Source organism: Salmo salar, chromosome ssa26, assembly GCF_905237065.1.
Source record: "Salmo salar chromosome ssa26, Ssal_v3.1, whole genome shotgun sequence".
NCBI classification, from domain to species: Eukaryota; Metazoa; Chordata; class Actinopteri; order Salmoniformes; family Salmonidae; genus Salmo; species Salmo salar.
In genome coordinates, this window is record NC_059467.1 from 9,985,461 (window position 1) to 10,009,602 (window position 24,142).

Here is a 24,142-nt window from a genome sequence, read left to right on the forward strand (position 1 = left end):
CAAAAATCTCTGAAACTGGAAACGCTTATCTCCCTCACTAGCTTTAAGCACCAGCTGTCAGAGCAGCTCACAGATCACTGCACCTGTACATAGCCCATCTATAATTTAGCCCAAACTACTACCTCTTCCCCTACTGTATTTATTTATTTTATTTATTTTGCTCCTTTGCACCATATTATTTATATTTTATCTTTGAACTTTCTTCAAACTACAAATCTACCATTCCAGTGTTTTTCTTGCTATACTTTATTTACTTTGCCACCATGGCATTTTTTTTGCCTTTACCTCCCTTATCTCACATCATTTGCTCACATTGTATATAGTCTTATTTTTTTTTCTACTGCATCATTGATTGTATGTTGTTTTACTCCATGTGTAACTCTGTGTTTTTGTATGTTGTCGAACTGCTTTGCTTTATCTTGGCCAGGTCGCAATTGTAAATGAGAACTTGTTCTCAACTTGCCTACCTGGTTAAATAAAGGTGAAATAAAAAAATAAATTAAATACGCACTACCCTCTGTAGTGCCTTGCGGTCGGAGGCCAAGCAGTTGCTATACCAGGCAGTGATGCAACCCGTCAGGATGCTCTTGACGTTGACAGTGCAGCTGTAAAACCTTTTCTGGATCTGAGGACCCATGCCAAATCTTTTCAGTCTCCTGAGGGGGAATAGGTTTTGTCGTGCCCTCTTCACGACTGTCTTGGTGTAATTGAACCATGTTAGTTTGCTGCTCCGCTACAGCCCTGTTGATGAGAATGGGGGTGTGCTCGGTCCTCCTTTTCCTGTAGTCCACAATCCTTTGTCTTGATCACGTTGAGGGAGAGGTTGTTGTCCTTGCACCACACGGTCAGGTCTCTGACCTCTCTATAGGCTGTCTCATCGTTGTCGGTGATCAGGCCTACCATTGTTGTGTCATCGGCAAACTTAATGATGGAGTTGGAGTCGTGCCTGGCCTTGCAGTCATGAGTGAACAGGGATTACAGGAGGGGACTGAGCACGCACCCCTGAGGGGCCCCGTGTTAAGGATCAGTGTGACGGATGTGTTATTACCTACCCTTACCACCTGGGGCCGGCCCGTCAGGAAGTCCAGGATCCAGTTGCAGAGGGAGGGGTTTAGTCCCAGGGTCACTATGGTGTTGAATGCTGAGCTGTAGTCAATGAATTGCATTCTCACATTTGTGTTCCTTTTGTCCAGGTGTGAAATGGCAGTGTGGAGTGCAATATAGGGATTGCATCATCTGTGGATCTGTTAGGGTGGTATGCAAATTGGAGTGGGTCTAGAGTTTCTGGGATAATGGTGATGTGAGGCATGACCAGCATTTTAAAGCACTTCATAGCTACAGATGTGAGTGATTTAGGTCGGTAGTCATTTAGGCAGGTTACCTTAGTGTTCTTGGGCACCGGGACTATGGTGGTCTGCTTGAAACATGTTGGCATTACAGACTCGGACAGGGAGAGGTTGAAAATGTCAGTGAAGACACTTGCCAGTTGGTCAGTGCATGCTCAGAGTTCACGTCCTGGTAATCCATCTGGCCCTGCAGCCTTGTGAATGTTGACCTGTGTAAAGGTCTTACTCACATCGGCTGCGGAGAGAGTGATCACGCAGTCGTCAGGAACAGCTGATGCTCTCATGCATGTTTCAGTGTTACTTGCCTCGAAGCGAGCATAGAGGTTATTTAGCTCGTCTGGTATGCTCGTGTCACTGGGCAGCTCTCGGCTGTGCTTACCTTTGTAGTCTGTAATAGTTTGCAAGCCCTGCCACATCTGACGAGCGTCAGAGCTGGTGTAGTTCGATTCGATCTTAGTCCTGTATTGACGCTTTGCTTGTTTGATGGTTCGTCGGAGGGCATAGCGGGATTTCTTATAAGCTTCTGCGTTAGAGTCCCGCTGCTTGAAAGCGTCAGCTCTACCCTTTTAGCTCAGTGCGAATGTTGCCTGTAATCCGTGGCTTCTGGTTGGGGTATGTACGTACGATCACTGTGGGGACGACGTCCTCGATGCACTTATTGATAAAGCCAATGACTGATGTGGTGTACTCCTCAATGCCATCGTAAGAATCCCGGAACATATTCCAGTCTGCTAGCAAAACATTTCCTGTAGTTTAGCTTCTGCTTCGTCTGACCACTTTTTGATATAGATTGAGTCACTGGTGCTTCCTGCTTTAATTTTTGCTTGTAAGCAGGAATCAGGAGGATAGAGTTATGGTCAGATTTGCCAAATGGAGGGCGAGGGAGAGTTTTGTATGCGTCTCTGTGTGTGGAGTAAAGGTGGTCTAAAAATGTTTTTCCTCTCTGGTTGCATATTTAACATGCTGATAGAATTTAAGTAAAACTGATTGAAGTTTCCCTGCATTAAAGTCCCCGGCCACTAGGAGCGCCGCCTCTGGATGAGCGTTTTCCTGTTTGCTTATGGCGGAAAACAGCTCATTGAGTGTGGTTTTAGTGCCAGCATTGGTCTGTGGTGGTATGTAAACAGCTACGAAAAATACAGAAACTCTCTAGGTAGATATTGTGGTCTACAGCTTATCATGAGATACTCTACCTCAGATGAGCAAAACCTCGAGACTTCCTTAGATTTGTGCACCAGCTGTTGTTTACATATATGTATTGGCCCCCACCCCGTGTCTTACCAGAGGTTCTATCCTGCCAACAGTGTATAACTTGCCAGCTGCATGTTCTTAATGTCGTCGTTCAGCCCCGACTCGGTGAAACATAAGATATTACAGTCCTGTTGGTAGGATATACATGCTTTCAGTTCGTCCCATTTATTTTCCAGCGATTGAACGTTAGCTAGCAGGATGGAAGGCAAGGGCAGATTAGCCACTCGTCACCTGATCCTCACAAGGCATCCTCATCTCTTTCCACGAAACCTGCGTTTCCTTTTCCAGCGAATCACGGGGTTCTGGGCCTGGTCGGGTGTCTGTAGTATATCCCTCGCGTCCGACTCAATGAAGAACAACTCCTCGTCCAATTTGAGGTGAGTTATCCCAGTTCTGATGTCCAGAAACTCTTTTCAATCATAAGACGGTAGCAGCAACATTATGTACAAAACAAGTCATGACCAACGTGAAAAAAATGAACAAAATAGCCTGTTTGGTTAAAAGCAGATATGACGGCGCCATCCCCTCCAGCGCCATCTTTTCTCCAGGCGTTGCTGCATAATTTCGTCATAATCCTATCCAGGATCTTTATCTTCTTGGGCAACCATTAGCAGACCTGCCAACATGCACACATTTTGCCTATCAGCTACGCAATTCTCTGTCCATTTACGTTGGTACGAGATCCGAGTTAAAAGTACGTAGAAATTAATAGGGCCTGATCTGAAATTATGTATGCTCTGCAAAGAAATACAATGAGCACCTTTACGTTGGCTAAAACACCATACTCTTCTAGCGAACAGTGTTCAAATTCCCTTAGCAGTAGCCAATTGAAGCTTTGTGTAGCCAGTATGCAGTCTGTGTCGATGCGCTCATTTTGTTTTTGTGTTTTCAAAATGATTTTGCTTTGAGTGTTGATTATGAACCGTGTCTAAAAAGCCATCAGACTCACAAACAGCGAACGTGCGAGGGAAGAAACCCCCAATTCGGCTCGTGCTACATCTACAATTTGCCACGTGCTTCTGGTACTACTGGCATGATACAGGGTTGGCAGGTGTGCAATAGGTTATTTTTTTTTTAAGTGCTTAGGTAGGCTATTGGTTCTCGACCAACCCACTTGTACATCTGTAGCAGCAGGGGTTATTAGTGTGTAATGCATAGGCATGCACATCAGGGTTTCCGTCAGGAAAATTTGGCGCTGGACAACGTGACCGGTAAGATTTTAATTTACCTGACAACCATATGCATTGGGTGTGTAATGCATTAGTGTGTCCACCCACTGTTCTCCAAATTGCATGTGGATTATTGTAATTAATTTGAACAGAATAGAAATTAGCCTGTTAAATTGTAACAAAATTAAGTAGAACGATGTTCTTATACCAACGTGACCGGTTTTTATTGAAAAGCAAAGCATTGCCCGTTGCATCTCCGTCCCTGCTGCAAATCATAGTTGAATATAATTTATACTTATATCAGGCTCCCGAGTGGCGCAGCAGTCTAAGGCACTGCATCTCAATGCTAGAGGCGTCATTACAGACACCCTGGTTCAAATCCAGGCTGTATCACAACCGGCCATGATTGGGAGTCCCATAGGGCGGCGCACAATTGGCCCAGCGTCGTACGGGTTTGGCCGGTGTAGGCCGTCATTGTAAGTAAGAATTTGTTCTTAACTGACTTGCCTAGTTAAAGAAAGATTACATTTAGAAAATGTTTTATTGGAAATAAACATTTGGCCTAGAAGAACAAGTCACCTACACAGTAATAAAACTCATCTTCAAAATATATTTGTTTAATATAATTTGCGAATGACATTAACTATAGGCTATTTGTATGAACATTTTAATAAATACAAAAACAGCTGTTTTCAAATACAATCCAGGCCTAATAAATAACAGAAAATGGCTGTCTATGAACACCAGGGACAGCCGGTCATGGCTAGAAGCGATCCAGCTTTTGTCAAATTAACGTCAAATTTGACTTTTCGTAGCAGGTTAGGAGAATTTAACCTGTAAAATTAGGTTACGGTTAGGAAAAGGTATATGGTTAGGATTCGCACAAAAATATAAACACTATGTAAAGTGTTGGTCCCATGTTTCATGAGCTGAAATAAGAGATCCCAGAAATGTTCCATAAGCACAAAAAGTATAGTCCGCTCAAATTTTGTGAACAAATTTGTTTAAATCCCTGTTAGTGAGCATTTCTCCTTTGCCAATTTAATCCATCCACCTGACGGGTGTTGTATATCAAGAAGTTGATTAAACAGCATGGTCATTAAACAGTTGCACCTTGTGCTGGGGACAATAAAAGGCCCCTCTAAAATGTGCAGTTTTGTCACACAACACAATGCCACAGATGTATCAAATTTGAGGGAGTGTGCAGTTGGCATGCTGACTGCAGGAATGACCACCAGAACTCTTGCCAGAGAATTTTATGTTAATTTCTCTACCATAAGCCGCCTCAACCTTGTTTTAGATTATTTTGAGCTGCATCCATCCGGCCTCACAACTGCAGACCATGTGTATGGTCTCGTGTGGGCGAGCGGTTTGCTGAGTTCTGAACAGAGTGCAGTGGGGTTATGGTATGGGCAGGTATAAGCTACAGACAACAAACACAATTGCATTTTATCATGGTAATTTGAATGCACAGAGATACCGTGAAGAGATCCTGAGGCCCATTGTTGTGCCATTCATCAGCTGCCATCCTTATGTTTCAGCATGATAATGCACTGCCCCATGTCCCAAGGTTCTGTACACAATTCCTGGAAGCTGAAAATGTCCCAGTTCTTCCATGGCCTGAATACTGACCAGACGTGTCACCCATTGAGCATGTTTGAGATGATCTGGATTGACGTGTACAATAGCGTGTTCCAGTTCCCGCCAATATCCAGCAACTTCGCACAGCCGTTGAAGAGGAAAGGGACATTCCAAAGGCCACAATCAACAGCCTGATCAACTCTATACAAAGGAGATGTGTAGCGCTGCATGAGGCATATGGTGATCACCAGATAATGACAGATTTTCTGGTGTCTGTGACAAACAGATGCATATCTGTCTCCCTGTGAAATCCATAGATTAGGGCCTAATTCATTTGTAAATTTACTGATTTCTTTATTTGAACTGTAACTCAGTAAAATCTTTGTAGTTGTTGCGTTTATATTTTTGTTCAGTATAACATGCAAAACAATTGAACCTTTGACATTAATTTGACAAAAGCTGGACCGGTTCTAGCCGTGACCAGGCTGGCCCTCCCCATTCCCGCTGTGATTCAGCACCACAGCAGTGGAAAAAGGACACTCTAGGTGGCCACAAAATGAATGAATTATAAAACTGATGTTGTACAATTCAATTTTATTTTACTTATTTAACAAGGCAAGTCAGTTAAGAACAAATTCTTATTTTAGAATGACGGCCTCTCCTAACCTAGACGACGCTGGGCCAATTGTGCGCCGCCCTATGGGACTCCCGACCACGGCCAGTTGTGATACAGCCCGGGATCGAACCAGGGTCTGTGGTGACGCCTCTAGCACTGAGATGCAGTGCATTAGACCACTGCACCACTCGATATGTAAATAAACTACATTCGTTAAGGCTGGTTCATTGAGAGAAATCGTATTTTACAATGCTCCTGTGAAATGAGTCCCGTGCCATGCATTTATGAAAGCACTTGCTTCCAAAGCTTAAATTATATCTCTCTTTTTACAGTTCTACTGGATGATGTTAATACATGTTTTATTGTAATTTGAGCTATCGTGGGATCGTGACTCATGTCATGTGTGATATATGTGGTTTAGTGATAACAACTCTGTTTCCTACTATAGGCAGTTGGCTGCCTAGTGATTGCAACATTGTAATTCTCCAATGTGAATAGTTGGCCTCAATGTTTCTTTTCCAAGTGCTACTGAATAAGCTCAACTGAAGTGCACCAATTGCGCATGATACATATCATTTCTCGAGTCTATCAATCCATTCCAAATCTTTGTACTATTCATGACACAGAGGGTGGCGTATGTTCATCTTTCCTTGGGCGGCAGCTGAACTGCTAGGACAGTGCCTGACGAACACAATCATTTGCCTCTAATTTACCTGCGTTTGCGGCAGACCTTGGCCTGCTCAAAGTGAGCCGTTGCTGTTGGGAAATCAAAGCTGTCCTACTCCTTGCAGCAGCTTGTGATGCATATCAGCCTCGTTACTTTGTCCTCAAGAAAGCGTGATCTTGAAGCCGTCTTTACTCTGTTTTGAAGAAGGAATCCCCTCTCGGCGGGCACACTGAAAACGGGGATAATCAATACAATCTTTGCCAATTTTGCCCAGTCTGTGTACACTTAGCTGAAGTCCCTTATGAGAACCTCACTTCTTTTGCGTAAGTAAAAATAGAAACACACACACACCCAACACTGATTTCCAAGCAGCTTGTGGATTTATTAGCCTATGAAGTATATTTGCCTTTGAAGTTGGAGCACATCGACTAGTATATCCATCAATGGAACAAAAAACATTATTTTGCAATGTATTATTTTTTTTCTTCCAGACAATTTGTCTGGCAACAATTTTATTTATTGACTTTTCATTTATTTTATCGGCCAAAGGCCGACATTTACCGGCTAATGGAAATCCTGCCGGACGATCGTGACACTCGTTAGTGTTGTTTTCCTTGACAAGATACTAAGCGGATTAAACTTCTTTAGGAAAACAACCCTAATGTTGATATTCAGAGTCCTTTTCCAAGCTATTAGCACACGATATTTTACATACAGCAGGTTTTTAAAGGACCAAAGAATTTGGTCTCCTTCGTGTTTTCATTTTTGCCACCGAAAAAATATTGCGAAACTGCTATAGTCACAGACCTAGTTCAGATGCTAAGATTGCGTGATGTATTTTCACCCTTGCAGATTGCATAAGTGTGGAACCATGCCGATATCGTGGAACATTTTCAAAGACCCCACTCTCTTCTCTTGCTAAATGAATTGGTTGTTGGAACAGTGTGTTCACATCAAGACTCTTGCACTCATGGAAAGCTAGCCATATTCTTACAAACATTGTAAAACCAAATGTGTCCTCAGATGTCTTGTAGAGTGGTTGGGGCATGGAGGAAGTGGGATAGTAAATGTCCAAGGAGCAATTACATTGCCCATCCTTCGATTTAGTTATTTTCCCCTATTAATAACATTTGGGGTGGAAGAGGTGGCACCTCTCTTCACTGTTACAGTGAAAGTGACGTATTTTATTCCCTTGCCATTTCTATCACAAAGTTGCTACCAGACATGCTTTTCATGCAGTTTTATAACTTTGTTGTTTTCAGTTTAAATCTGTCTGGTACTTTTTGACCTTGCTTGCCTAGACTTATTTGTTCTGTGACACACATTGTCTGCTGTCTTTCGCAAATCCAACCCATATGCCTGCTGGGGGAGTAGAGATCACAAGCCAGCATCCTCAAACTCAACTGAATGGCCAGGAAGCTCCCATCTTCTCCTCCCAGACCTGTCCTAGATTAGGAAACATAAGGGTGGGGGCACAAAAATTGCTCTCCTCTCATCCCGACTTAGTCAGAGCTTTGCACCATTACTGGCAGAATATCCCGCCTGAGAGTGGCTGAAGGGGAAAGCTAATTTGTAGTGTGACTCAAACTGCCAGATCATGTTTGGAGAGAGGGCGAGGGAGCAAGAGGAAGCTGGCAGAGGGGCATCCTCTGTCCTCAATGAAAATTAGATTTTACTCAAACCAGTCTGGGAGTTGAGTGGTTGAAATTGTATGGCAATGCCGGACGAGTGATGTCGATTTGATCGATGACAGGATATGGCACAACGGAGTGCCTTTTTAAAAACCCAGGTCAGCTATAATATTCACGAAGCCTAGAACAGTTTAAGGAAGAATGTCATAGTTCCATCACCTGACAAAGCCATCCGGCCTATGGATGTTTGCCATAGGACTGTTCTCTTAAAATGCAAATCACAGTATGTTGGCAGCGATGGCGGGAAGCTGAGCCAATTTTATTGCTGAGAGGCTTTGAGGTTTAATTTCGCAGTAAATAAATGTATTAGTTTAGCATTTGAATGTGAAAGCGTATTGACAATAAAAAAAGTATCCCTTTTAATTTTGACAATCATCCACTTATCCCACATTCTGTGTATGAGACAAATAAATAAATCTTACGCAACACACACCATTTTGATTATTGTTGCTTTAGATTGTTGTTTGTCAAAGGCCAGCTATTAATTTTAATTAGGCTACTTAATAGTAAGGAAAAATAGTAATGGTTTCTTGCTACAGTAATATGGTTACTCCACTTATATTAATGTATTTAGCTGTTGATATTGTTGTTAAAACATTTTCATGCTTGGACAGTGTAAGTCATGGGAATTGTACTGCTTTTTGGCAGTATTTTTTGGGGCATTTAAAAAAAAAAATTTTTTTTTTTTATGTGGTCTACATGTTCTAATTTATACGGAGCCACAGGCGATAACTGAAATCTGGAACCGTGTAGACAAATGTTATCTGGAGGCTAGTGAACTTTCTCAACATTTGAATCGACAACTGTGCTCAACTCTCTCAATTACTCATACATTGCATATTGTGTACCCTATACAAGTTAAGTGTATTTGTTTGTGGAAGCACAAATGGACTTACACATGCATGGCATGCCTACTCTGTCCATTTAGCTTTGCCTGACGGATTGAGCTCATAAAGCTGAGAGGATAACACAGGGTCTGCCCCCAAGGCCATTGCTACTACTTCACTGCTTTACTAAATTAACATGGCCCACCTTAAATCATCCCGACAAGAAGCTGGGATCACCCCTCTATGGGCCATACACAATCAAATCAAATGTATTTATATAGCCCTTCTTACATCAGCTGATATCTCAAAGTGCTGTACAGAAACCCAGCCTAAAACCCCAAACAGCAAGCAATGCAGGTGTAGAAGCACGCTGGCTAGGAAAAACTCACTAGAAAGGCCAAAACCTAGGAAGAAACCTAGAGAGGAACCAGGCTATGAGGGGTGGCCAGTCCTCTTCTGGCTGTGCCGGGTGGAGATTATAACAGAACATGGCCAAGATGTTCAAATGTTCATAAATGACCAGCATGGTCAAATAATAATAATCACAGTAGTTGTCGAGGGTGTAACAGGTCAGCACCTCGAGTAAATGTCAGTTGGCTTTTCATAGCCGATCAATGCAGTGTCCCCTACCCCCACCAGCCATCACCATGGTCTTCACTGGACTCAAGTAGACCCACTGGTATTGGTTCCATGACAGACATCCTTGGGCTAGGTTATTGGAAGGAGAACGGCTCCCTCAACCAAGGTGTACGCAGGGAATGACCAGCTAGAGGAACTGGAGCGTGGTCTGCTAGCAGCTAACTGATGAGATCCCTCTTCTGCCTGCTGTATATGACCCATTTGTTCACTTTAACACAGCTTTGCCATAAAGGGCACTCTTTCTTTGTAAAAGAAACACTAACACTTTTATACTCATATTTGGGACCCTTAGCTTTTAGGAAAGCATTTTGTTGTTGAATGGATAATACAATATCAGTACAATGACATTGCCAATGCACTTGTTGATAGTTTCCCCACTAAAATAAATTAGTATTTGTTTTCTTTGCAATGCTGTCTGATAGTTTATTGGAAGTGGGAACTATTTTTTTTTTCTTTGCAGGTGCAGCTGTCTGAGACATACTAGATATGTAAATTATCAATTTACTATGTCAATGCAATGTGGACTAGCTTAGGGGGGGGGGGGAAATATGACTGAATGATAATGTCAACTTTTCTTCTCCTTGCGTTCTCCCGCCAAGTTTCCGAGACATTCACCTGTTTACAATGTGGGCTCTTTGTATAGCTGATGTGTACCAGACATGTACACAGTAGGAGACGTGTGAAACTGAATGATCATATCAGTGCCTGTCCTCCTGCCACTGCAGCCTCTGTCAACCTGCTGGTGCAGAACTGCAAGATCTACAATGACGCCAGCTGTGACATCTCTGCAGACGGGCAGCTCCTGGCCGTGTTCATACCCAGCAGCCAGCGGGGCTTCCCGGATGAGGGCATCCTGGCTATCTACTCTCTGGCGCCTCACAACCTGGGAGAGATGCTCTACTCCAAGAGATTCGGTGAGTCATTGTCTCTCTAAATCACGTGTCAAACTCATTCTATGGAGGGCCGAGTGTCGCTCCTCCCTTGTACTTGATTGAAATTGAAAGGAAAAAAACAAAACCAGCAGACATTAGGCCCTTCATGGAATGAGTTTGACACCCCTGCTCTGAAGTAACATGGTGGTCCATGAGCCAGGCCCCCGAATTTGGGTCGTCAGGCTTACGTGGGCTGTATCATAGTGATGTTTTGAAGGTCTGTGTCCCTAGAGTTGGAAAATGTGTCATAGCAGTGCAGAAATGGTAACTTTCTGTGTGTTATTACTCTTTCTTTAATCCCTCCATCCCATTCATTTTTCCCATAGGGATTTTACCCCATGACAGTCCAGTATTAAACACATGATTGGTAACTTATACCCTTTAATCATTGGAAAGCTTAGATTCACAGCTGTCTATCAGAAACATTTTCAGAATGTTCAGGTCAACAGAACTTTTTAGGGTACATGTCAGAATTACCTGTGTAAATGGCTTTAAAAAGAAAACTTTGTTTGACAGGTGGTTTTAAAATGTCATGCAATTATATTATATAATATAACCAACTTTGAAAGCACCAGCTACAACTATTGCTACAACTATTGCCCATATGCCACTGACAACAGAATGTTGGAAGCTTAGCAATAGAATTCTATGTAATAGATAGGAATTGGCATTTGAAATTGTCATTATTCGCATAATATACATGTTTTAAAGATGTTATTTCAACAACAACAAAAAAATTCAATTGGGACTTGCTCGCGTGACTCAGGATAGGTGGTGCACTCTGCTCGTTGTTTCAGCCCAGAATGGTGGGGGAGGGCGGGAGAGGAGCAGTGGCCGGTGTGTCTGACACAGAGAGAGGAAGAAAGTAGCCAAACCGACTCTCACAATTTTAGACAAACTTGTTGCTGTGATAGGTTCTATATCATCTCATCTGGTAGTGTCTGTCTTGACTTCATCAAATCTATTTAAAGAAGCTAGCTAGCTAGCAGAGAATAATTTACATTACATTTACATTACATTTAAGTCATTTAGCAGACGCTCTTATCCAGAGCGACTTACAAATTGGTGCATTCACCTTATGATATCCAGTGGAACAACCACTTTACAATAGTGCATCTAAATATTTTAAGGGGGGGGTTAGAAGGATTACTTTATCCTATCCTAGGTATTCCTTAAAGAGGTGGGGTTTCAGGTGTCTCCGGAAGGTGGTGATTGACTCCGCTGTCCTGGCGTCGTGAGGGAGCTTGTTCCACCATTGGGGTGCCAGAGCAGCGAACAGTTTTGACTGGGCTGAGCGGGAACTGTGCTTCCTCAGAGGTAAGGGGGCCAGCAGGCCAGAGGTGGATGAACGCAGTGCCCTTGTTTGGGTGTAGGGCCTGATCAGAGCCTGAAGGTATGGAGGTGCCGTTCCCTTCACAGCTCCGTAGGCAATCACCATGGTCTTGTAGCGGATGCGAGCATCAACTGGAAGCCAGTGGAGAGAGCGGAGGAGCGGGGTGACGTGAGAGAACTTGGGAAGGTTGAACACCAGATGGGCTGCGGCGTTCTGGATGAGTTGTAGGGGTTTAATGGCACTGGCAGGGAGCCCAGCCAACAGCGAGTTGCAGTAATCCAGACGGGAGATGACAAGTGCCTGGATTAGGACCTGCGCCGCTTCCTGTGTGAGGCAGGGTCGTACTCTGCGAATGTTGTAGAGCATGAACCTACAGGATCGGGTCACCGCCTTGATGTTAGTGGAGAACGACAGGGTGTTGTCCAGGATCACGCCAAGGTTCTTAGCACTCTGGGAGGAGGACACAAGGGAGTTGTCAACCGTGATGGCGAGATCATGGAACGGGCAGTCCTTCCCCGGGAGGAAGAGCAGCTCCGTCTTGCCGAGGTTCAGCTTGAGGTGGTGATCCGTCATCCACACTGATATGTCTGACAGACATGCAGAGATGCGATTCGCCGCCTGGTTATCAGAAGGGGGAAAGGAGAAGATTAATTGTGTGTCGTCTGCATAGCAATGATAGGAGAGACCATGTGAGGATATGACAGAGCCAAGTGACTTGGTGTATAGCGAGAATAGGAGAGGGCCTAGAACAGAGCCCTGGGGGACACCAGTGGTGAGATCGCATGGTGCGGAGACAGATTCTCGCCACGCCACCTGGTAGGAGCGACCTGTCAGGTAGGACGCAATCCAAGCGTGGGCCGCGCCGGAGATGCCCAACTCGGAGAGGGTGGAGAGGAGGATCTGATGGTTCACAGTATCAAAGGCAGCAGATAGGTCTAGAAGGATGAGAGCAGAGGAGAGAGAGTTAGCTTTAGCAGTGCGGAGAGCCTCCGTGACACAGAGAAGAGCAGTCTCAGTTGAATGCCCAGTCTTGAAACCTGACTGATTAGGATCAAGAAGGTCATTCTGAGAGAGATAGCAGGAGAGCTGGCCAAGGACGGCACGTTCAAGAGTTTTGGAGAGAAAAGAAAGAAGGGATACTGGTCTGTAGTTGTTGACATCGGAGGGATCGAGTGTAGGTTTTTTCAGAAGGGGTGCAACTCTCGCTCTCTTGAAGACGGAAGGGACGTAGCCAGCGGTCAAGGATGAGTTGATGAGCGAGGTGAGGTAGGGGAGAAGGTCTCCGGAAATGGTCTGGAGAAGAGAGGAGGGGATAGGGTCAAGTGGGCAGGTTGTTGGGCGGCCGGCCGTCACAAGACGCGAGATTTCATCTGAGAGAGAGGGGAGAAAGAGGTCAAAGCACAGGGTAGGGCAGTGTGAGCAGGACCAGCGGTGTCATTTGACTTAGCAAACGAGGATCGGATATCGTCAACCTTCTTTTCAAAATGGTTGACGAAGTCATCCGCAGAGAAGGAGGAGGGGGGGGAGGGGGAGGAGGATTCAGGAGGGAGGAGAAGGTAGCAAAGAGCTTCCTAGGGTTAGAGGCAGATGCTTGCAATTTAGAGTGGTAGAAAGTGGCTTTAGCAGCAGAGACAGAAGAGGAGAATGTAGAGAGGAGGGAGTGAAAGGATGCCAGGTCCGCAGGGAGGCGAGTTTTCCTCCATTTCCGCTCGGCTGCCCGGAGCCCTGTTCTGTGAGCTCGTAGTGAGTCGTCGAGCCACGGAGCAGGAGGGGAGGACCGAGCCGGCCTGGAGGATAGGGGACAGAGAAAATCAAAGGATGCAGAAAGAGAGGAGAGGAGGGTTGAGGAGGCAGAATCAGGAGATAGGTTGGAGAAGGTTTGAGCAGAGGGAAGAGATGATAGGATGGAAGAGGAGAGAGTAGCGGGAGAGAGAGAGCGAAGGTTGGGACGGCGCAATACCATCCGAGTAGGGGCAGAGTGAGAAGTGTTGAATGAGAGCAAGAGGGAAAAGGATACAAGGTAGTGGTCGGAGATTTGGAGGGGAGTTGCAATGAGATTAGTGGAAGAACAGCATCTAGTAAAGATGAGGTCAAGCGTATTGCCTGCCTTGTGAGTAGGGGGGGAAGGTGAGAGGGTGAGGTCAAAAGAGGAGAGGAGTGGAAAGAAGGAGGCAGAGAGGAATGAGTCAAAGGTAGACGTGGGGAGGTTAAAGTCACCCAGAACTGTGAGAGGTGAGCCATCTTCAGGAAAGGAACTTATCAAGGCGTCAAGCTCATTGATGAACTCTCCAAGGGAACCTGGAGGGCGATAAATGATAAGCATGTTAAGCTTGAAAGGGCTGGTAACTGTGACAGCATGGAATTCAAATGAGGAGATAGACAGATGGGTCAGGGGAGAAAGAGAGAATGTCCACTTGGGAGAGATGAGGATTCCAGTGCCACCACCCCGCTGGCTCGATGCTCTAGGGGTATGCGAGAACACGTGGGCAGACGAAGAGAGAGCAGTAGGAATAGCAGTGTTATCTGTGGTAATCCATGTTTCCGTCAGCGCCAGGAAGTCAAGGGACTGGAGGGTAGCATAGGCTGAGATGAACTCAGCCTTGTTGGCTGCAGACCGGCAGTTCCAGAGGCTGCCGGAGACCTGGAACTCCACGTGGGTCGTGCGCGCTGGGACCACCAGGTTAGAGTGGCAGCGGCCACGCGGTGTGAAGCGTTTGTATGGCCTGTGCAGAGGGGAGAGAACAGGGATAGACAGACACATAGTTGACAAGCTACAGAAGTGTTGTTTCTTGTATTATTGTCTCTTGTGTCTTTAGAGAACTGTTTCAAAAAAATAATTGATGCTATTTTGCTGTGATCCCCGTCCTTGTCTACAACAACTCCATACTAAACAGCCGACCTGTTGGCTGATCATTTTAACCTACTCCTCCTCATTTAGCCCACTTCATTCTGTAATTGTAATTCCATTTTGCATTGATTACAAATCTCCCACTTCACCTTTTGCACATGGAGCCTCTGACTGCTGCTTTGATTGACAACAGTAAGTTACACTCTTAAAGTGTGTAGCCTAGGCTACCGGAATGTTTAAAAAAAATAAAAATATAAAAAATTATGGGGCACACATAAACTGTGGTAACTTTTGTTTTATAAAAATGTTTAATGTCAAGGTCTATCCTTGTATGTTGCAATGTCACATTTATAATTGCATTTTAGACAAAGCCTTTCATTAAAATGAGCATATTTGTTTTCTTCTCAAAAATGAATACTCTCGCAAGTAATCAAATACTAACGGCCGTTCGGATTTTCGAGTATTCAAATAACCGTGCTCATCCCTAGTAATAGGGCCGCTATGTTTTTGGATTGTAACTTTGGTGATAGAGGCATCAAATTGCACACACAGCAAGATAAAACAGGGTTTTAAAGATTTGTAGATACTGGGCCATCACAGAATTCCTGCATTAACCCCATAGAAGCCTTTTTACATTATGGCTGCCAAACAACTCAATAGGGTCTTATTGGACAATTTCACATGACCATCCATATATGAAATATAATTGTAGTAAGCCCAAAAATATCTTCAAATGTTCATAGTGATGTAGAATATACAACCTCATGAGCCAGAATTTGCCCAAAACCCTGTCTGAATTACTGATTTGGGAAGATATTATGATCAATAATGGCAATATTTAATCTTCAAACATGTAAAATGGATATGTACAGTACATGTGAATAGTTATGGATGTGAGCTGATTACAATTATATACTATGTTATCCTATTAACTGTTTTCATAAAACAGAGGACCAGAAACTTGACGCGTACATTTAAAATGCCATAGGAATGCCAATACGTTTTCACCTGATGATGAGAGCAGCAAACCATTACACGCAGTTACTCTAAATGAAGATGGATTCTTACTAGGGGGCCATAGCAGATTGGTCTGTTACTAGAATAGTAAAAGTAATATAATTGGCCTCAACAGGCCCAACATTGGATTTTACATCATTGTAATGGAATGTACGGGGCAGATTTATAGTTCTCATAATAAAAGCAGCTACTAGGATAACATTGTATATCATTTTAATCAGCTCACATCCCATGACTATTCACATTTTATATTTTTTTTATTAAACCTTTTATTTAACTAGGCAAGTCAGTTAAGAACAAATTCTTATTTACAATGACAACCCAGACAACGCTGGGCCAATTGTGCGCCACCCTGTGGGACTCCCAATCACGGCCGGTTGTGATACAGCCTGGAATCGAACCAGGGTCTGTAATGACGCCTCTAGCACTGAGATGCAGTGCCTTAGACCGCTGCGCCACTCGGGAGCCGAGTAAAATGTACATATCCATTTTACGTTTGAAGATTAAATATAAAGTCCATGTATTGTGTAAGTATTAATTAAGGCGTATTAAGCATGAAGATTGATAAAGGCAAATTAAAGCTTTAATCTAGGCAACACTTTTTTGGTGGTAAGTAGATATGGGAATGTGGGAGGCCTACTTATTTAGCTTAGCCATAAATACAAAACAAATTATTTAGAGCAGGTCTGGGCCCAAAGTAGCTGTGAACACCGTCATTTACAGTTCAGCTACTCTAACGAGCAGTACAAACACTTACCAGTCATTTAAGACTAGGCAATAGCTTAATCGAGTACACAAATATAGCTTTTAGATTTTGAACAGGTGCAGGCTGCATTCAACAGAGGGAGACTCTCCATTTTGGATATACTCCAGATTCCTAACTGGATAATAGCATCGGTTTCCAAATGGTTGCCTTTAATGAGAGAGTTTGTTTTACTGTATGTTTCTCAAGTGGGAACAAACATTCAACTGTCGTCAAAAACCATTAATAAAGAGATACTTAACTGGTTTGTTAGGAAATGAAACTGACTTGCATTAGGCTGCTTGTACAGTAGCATGCATCAATCTAAGGCATCAGAGAAGGCAGGAAAGTTTTTAATTTAATGGTTCCTGTTGTCTGTTATTTATAGCTGCTGAGTCAGAGACAATTATCTCTAAAGCAATTTACAGTATGGAGTGTTTCAGTCAGACTTTAAATACTGTTTTTAGGCCCTCATGTAAAACCATGACAAAAGGTGTTCAATAGTTGCTTTAAGTTTATATGCCAAACACATCCATGCTCAACATAAGTAGCCTAACAATCTCTTCTTTGCCTAGGTCCTAATGCCATCTCTGTCAGCCTGTCCCCGATGGGCCACTACGTGATGGTGGGCTTGGCCTCCCGCAGAATCCTGCTCCATCACACTACAGACCACATGGTAGCGCAAGTGTTACGCCTGCAGCAGCCCCATGGTGGAGAGACTTCCATGAGGGTGAGTTTGGCCAACGTTAACCCTTGGGAATTTCATGGAACAACAAAGTATTATGCCATTTTTATTTGTGCTTTCATCAATGCATCTTGATTCAGGTTTATTTGAATTGAACTTGAAAATGCCAGCAAGAACCTAAACCCAAATCATCTGTGAGCATCCGCAGGGTGACGGTAACAAAATGAAACCTCCCACATCTGGAGGTAAACGAGATTGTAAATGATGAGCTTCTTCTGGCTGGCAAAGAGTACGGTTCTTTATAAATAATTCCTTTAACTCTGTCATTTTTGGGGATGAACAATAGATTGTCACCCCATTATCTAACCAGCTGAGGAGGAACGTGAGACACAGACATTACAATTCAATACAGCACAGTAGCTCAATAATACCCTCGCAGCTCCAGCCCTCTAACAATGGCCAGCCAGATTAGCAACCCCAAACAAACAAACAGCGCTGGCAGAGCCTGCAGTGACTCTACTTTAACTGGATTCTGAAGGTACCTAATATCTTTATTGATCTGCTTTAGAATGTTTTTGCTCCAACAAGATGGGAATAGAAAATGGGCTTACAATCAATGAGAGTATTTTTCACATGCCTCCAGGTACTGACTCGAGCGTTTTATATTCCAGCAGTACAAAGTGGTCTAGTGTAATGGAGAAACTTCTTTGGCTAGACCCCAAGTAGAATCATGGTTATGCACATTTCATTTAGTCTTTAATCTACCCCATGATCTCTCATGGCCCTTTGGCAGACCACAGTACAGTGTGTTCCCTTTCCTCTTTCAGAGATACTCGTCTGCTGATGGTCTTGATGATCTATGATCAACAGCACTGTGAAACATTTCATTCTCCCTTTTCATTTGTGTTTTTTATAGTCGTGATTACCGTTTTAAAGAATGTACCACACCGTTTACACAGTCTCACAATGTGCCACACTTAAATAGTAATGAAGAGTCTTTGAAAGGGTTCTGTGTTTGGTGGCTCAGTATGTGACTGTTTTGGCTGTACATGTATCAGAATGTAGCAGGGGATGTGGTAGGTGGTGTGTGAAGGATGAGGGGTAAAGTGTTTATGATGCAGGGCTTGGAGCCAGGGTTCCATCTGTGACATCCCAGTGACCCGGAACACAGCCCAGTGTCCCATGGCCACCCCAGATCCAGCCCTCAGAGGGCCTGATGAAAGCAGGACCCACTGCCTTGGCAGCCTCTAATGACTTGGCTGAGTAAACAGCATCAGGGTGCCACTTTGATGTTGTCTTTCTGTCTCTCCCACTGCCTCTTGCTGTTAGTGAGACTGTTCTCCGTCCCTATCCATTTTTGAAGATGCCATGTAGCCCTGGCAAATAGGCTAAATGATAATTGAGATGACGTTTTAACTTTTCGGGGCGGGGGGTGCAGCACCAGTAACTCTTCTAACTCCAAACTTCTCACATTGCCAGGGGTAAAATTGTTGTAACATAAGTTTTCTAACTGAACAGTTACATGGTCTGAAGAGAGCTGTAATTAGCCAAAATCTAATTGAACAAATTGGGAATGTTTTTGTTTTTAAAGCTGCCACATGGTGCATAAAAGCCCATCTCTGATTTGACGTGAAACTTAAAGGCGTTTTGCTCAAAGCGTTTTGGCTCTCGTTAATAACTTGGCTCGGACCATCACATAATTGACATTTTTATTACTCTTACAGAATTTCCAAGTGGGCGAGGATATTGGAAATTTAATCAAAGCCTATTGGATGATAACTTTAAAAACATTTTTTTTATCTAGGACAGAATCATTTTATAACTTACTTTTTCCCCATCATAACAGGTACAGCAGATCCCATTATTGAATCGGACACTTTTAAATGTGCCTTTAGAGGCCATGCAATTCAGTGCTCATCTCTAAAACAAAAGCAATTTAGGTCAAAAGAGTCCATATTAACAAAGGAAATGGAAGGACTAACAGCACAGATAGCAAAAAAAACTAGGATAAACAAAAAGAAATGGAGGAACTTATTCAAGAAAATATATTATAAAATAAAGCGAACTGGATGGAATATGGCGAAAAATGCAGCAAATTATTTAATTGTTTTATCTTCAACATAGAAATGCTACCAAAAATAATTTACTGAAACCTGTTAGAAATGACTGAGTCACCCATGATTCACCAAACAATATTTTGAAAGAGGAAGTAAAGTACTTTAAGCATATGTTTTCATTTCAGCCTCTTCCATCTCCATTAACTAATTGTATGGATTTTTCTTTCGATTAATAATGTAAAATCAACATCTGTACAGAAAGACTCATGTGAAGGCCAAATTACAGAGGAATAACTTATTGATGCTATTAAAGCCTTTAAGTCCGGGAAAAAGTCTGGGCTGAATGGTATACCAGTGGAAGTATACCAAATATTTTTTGATATGCTCAGGACTGTTATTAGCATGCTTTAACCACTACTATATGAATGGTAGATTATCAGACACACAAGGTCAGATTTCATTATTACTGAAATAGGATCCAAGTGGTAAATATTAAAGATCCAGTCCGTTTAAAAAATTGAAGGCCCCTTGCACTTCAGTGTCCTAGAAAAATGCTTAACGCATAGAAGTAAAAAGGTATTGTCGGAAATTATTCATCCTAATCAGTACTGGAAACAACTAGGAAAAATCTGGATAACCAGGCCTGGTATTCATAGCTTACTTTGAAAAGGCCTTTGATTATGTACAACTGGAGTTTATACCCTTTGTGTAAAAAGTAAATAATGTCTACTTCTCAGAAAGTTTTAAACTGCCAAGAGGAGTGAAATAAGGTTGTCCACTATCGGCATATCTATTTATTATTGCAATCGAAATGTTAGCTGTTAAAATCGGATCCAACAATAATATTGAGGGGTTATAAATCCAGGGCTTAAAAACAAAAGTGTCATTCTATGCTGATTCATGTTTTCTTTTAAATCCACAATTTGTATCCCTCCACAGCCTCAGAGGATCTAGATACTTTTTCTAACCTCTCTTGATTAAAACCAAATTATGATGTGTACTTTATTACGTATTGGATCACTAAAAAAATACAACTTTTACATTACTGTGTAGTTTACCAATAGAATTGTATGATGGGGATGTGGACATACTCCCGTAAGAAAGAAATTCTCCAATGAATTTGAATAGAAAGTAGATAAGATCTTGCTACCATGGAAAGGAAAATACCTGTCTATTTGTGGAAAAATCACCTTGATTTAACTCTAGTCTTATCACAGTTTACCTATTTGCTTATGGTCTTGCCTACACCTACCGACCTGTTTTTATTTTTTTCTATGAGCAAAAAAAAATGTCTGTTGCCCCTGCATTAAAGACCAAAATTGGTTAAAGAAAAGTGTGATAAATAAAATATACCAGTTTCATTTAAGGACCAAATAATTGACACCTGTGCCATATAGATTACAAAATAGTTGGGAAGAGATTTTCGATGTACCGATTCCATGGCACATGGTTTATGAACTGATATGCAAAACAACGCTGAATTCAAAACTTAGAATTTTTCAATTTCAATTATTGTACAAAATTCTTGCAACCAATAGAATGTTATGTACAGTGCCTTTGGAAAGTATTCAGACCCCTGGACTTTTTCTGCATTTGGTTACGTGACAGCTTTATTCTAAAATGTATAAGAAATGTTTCCCTAATCCAACTACACAAAATACCGCATAATGACAAAGCAAAAACAGGTTATTATACATTTTTGGAAACGTATAAAAAATGTCAAACTGAAATATCACATTTTACATAAGTATTCAGACCCTTTAATCAGTACTTTGAAGCACCTTTTGCAGCGTTTACAGCATAGTCTTCTTGGGTAGGACGCTACAAGCTTGGCACACCTATATTTGTGGAGTTTCTCCCATTCTTCTCTACAGATCCTCTCAAGCTCTGTCAGGTTGGATGGGGTGCATTGTTGCACCGGTATTTTCAGGTCTCTTAGGAGATTTTCGATCAGATTCAAGTCTGGGCTCTGGCTGGGGCACTCAAGGACATTGAGACTTGTCCCAAAGCCACTCCTGCGTTGTCTTGGCTATGTGCTTAGGGTCGTTGTCCTCACATCAACACCATTATCCCAGAAACCTGAGACTCACTCCAATTTGCATACCGCCCTAACCGATCCACAGATGATGCAATCTCTATTGCACCCCACACTGCCCTTTCCCACATGGACAAAAGGAAACGCTATGGGAGAATGCTATTCATTGACTACAGCTCAGCGTTCTACACCATAGTGCCCTCAAAGCTCATCACTTAGCCAAGGACTCGGGGACTAAACACCTCCCTCTGCAACTGGATCCTGGACTTCCTGACGGGCTGCCCCCAGGTGGTAAGGATAGGTAACAACACATCTGCCACGCTGATCCTCAACAAGGGGGCCCCTCGGGTGCGAGCTCAGTCCCCTCATGTCCTCCCTGTTCACTTATGACTGCACGGCCAGGCACAACTACAACACCATCATTAAGTTTGCCGATGACACAACAGTGGTAGGCCTGATCACCGACAACAACGAGACAGCCTATAGGGAGGAGGTCAGCGACCTGGCCGTGTGGTGCCAGGACAACAACCTCTCCCTCAACGTGATCAAGACAAAGGAGATAATTGTGGACTACAGGAAAAGGAGGACCGAGCACACCCCCATTCTCATCGACGGGGTTGTAGTGGAGCAGGTTGAGTGCTTCACGTTCCTTGGTGTCCACATCACCAACAAACTAACATGGTTCAAGCACACCATGGTAGTTGTGAAGAGGGCACGACAAAACCTATTCCCCCTCAGGAGACTGAAAAGATTTAGCATGGGTCCTCAGATCCTCAAAAGGTTCTACAGCTGCACCATTGAGAGCATCCTGACTGGTTGCATCACTGCCTGGTATGGCAACTGCTCGGCCTCCGACAACAAGGCACTACAGAGGGTAGTGCGTACGGCCCAGTACATCACTGGAGCCAAGCTTCCTGCCATCCAGGACCTCTATACCAGGCGGTGTCAGAGGAAGGTCCTAAAAATTGTCAAAGACTCCAGCCACCCAAGTCATAGACTGTTCTCTCTGCTACTGTATGGCAAGCGATACTGGAGCGCCAAGTCTAGGTCCAAGAGGCTTCTAAACAGCCTCTACCCCCAAGCCATAAGACTCCTGAACATCTAAGGAAATGGCTACCCAGACTATTTCCCCCCCCTTACAATGCTGCTACTTTCTGTTATTATCTATGCATATTCACTTTAATAACTCCACCTACGTGAACATATTACCTCAACTTACCGGTGCCCTCGCACATTGACTCTGTGCCGGTACCCCATGTATATAGCCTTGCTATTGTTATTTTTCTGCTGCTCTTTAATTATTTCTTTTATCTCTTTTATTTTTTAAACTGCATTGTTGGTTATGGCTTATAAGTAAGCATTTCCCAGGTGCCTTTTGGCTAACTCCAAGTAGGCTGTCGTGCTTTTTACTGAGGGGTGGCTTCCGTCTGGCCACTCTACCATAAAAGCCTGATTGATGGAGTGCTGCGTCGATTTTTGTCCTTCTGGAAGTTTCCCCCATCTCCACGGAGGAACTCTGGAGCTCTGTCAGTGACCATCAGGTTCTTGGTCACCTCCCTGACCAAGGCCCTTCTCCCCCGATTGCTCAGTTTGGCTGTGCGGCCAGCTCTAGAAAGGGTCTTGGTGGTTCCAAACTTCTTCCGTTTAAGAATGGAGGCCACTGTGTCCTTGGGGACCTTCAATGCTGACGACATTTTTTTGTACCATTCCCCAGATCTGTGCCTCGACACAATCTTGTCGTGGAGCTCTACGGATAATTCCTTCGACCTCATGGCTTTGTTTTGCTCTGACATAACCTGTCAACTGTGGGGACCTTAGATAGCTGGGTGTACTTTTCCAAATCATGCCCAATCAATGAATTTACCATATATGGACTCCAATCAAGTTGTAGAAACATTTCAAGGATGGTCAATGGAAACGATGCACCTGAGCTCAATTTCGAGTCTCATAGCGAAGGGTCTGAATACTTATGTAAATAAGAAATAAAAAAATAGCATAATTGCTTTGGCATTATGGGGGTATTTTGTGTAGATTGCTAATATTAAACCAATTTTAAAATAAGGCTGTAAAAAGTCAAGCAGTCTGAATATTATATGAAGGCAGTGCACAGTATATAGGGGATTTAACCTTCCCAGCCCTGCAGATTTTGCTGCGAAGAGGCAGGATCATTAGATCATTGGTCACAGATCCAGGAATGGCTGAAGAATTGCAACATTTACCTGGAGCTAACGCTGCAGATGGCAATACTGGGTGATTTGAAAAGTCAGTCAATTGATCAATAATATAATACTTTTAGCAGAAATGTTTATCTTTAATTTACAGTCTGTGGAAACTATGTGAATAGAAAGGTTCAGAACTTTTGTGAAGAATCACCGTACAGTTGAAAAATCCAATATGGATGGTGTTAAGAGATAGATGGAAGGAGTTGAATGGAGCTGAAGGGTGGGACTAATAACAGCAAGATGGCAAATGTAAAATATACACAGCTCAAAAAAATAAAGGGAACACTTAAACAACACATCCTAGATCTGAATGAAAGAAATAATCTTATTAAATACTTTTTTCTTTACATAGTTGAATGTGCTGACAACAAAATCACACAAAAATAATCAATGGAAATCCAATTTATCAACCCATGGCGGTCTGGATTTGGAGTCACACTCAAAATTAAAGTGGAAAACCACACTACAGGCTGATCCAACTTTG

General features: G+C 43.0%; 1 protein-coding gene across 5 annotated transcripts in view; it reads left to right on the forward strand.

Annotated features, from left to right (window-relative positions):
* Positions 1-24,142, forward strand: part of LOC106587104 (activating molecule in BECN1-regulated autophagy protein 1A) — a 105,936-nt gene that overhangs the window by 54,385 nt on the left and 27,409 nt on the right. For all 5 annotated transcript variants that reach the window (XM_014175101.2, XM_014175104.2, XM_014175105.2 and 2 more), the window contains 2 exons: positions 10,513-10,701; positions 17,235-17,389. In XM_014175101.2, coding sequence (XP_014030576.2) covers positions 10,513-10,701; positions 17,235-17,389 — 344 coding nt within the window. The remainder of the gene's footprint in view (positions 1-10,512; positions 10,702-17,234; positions 17,390-24,142) is intronic.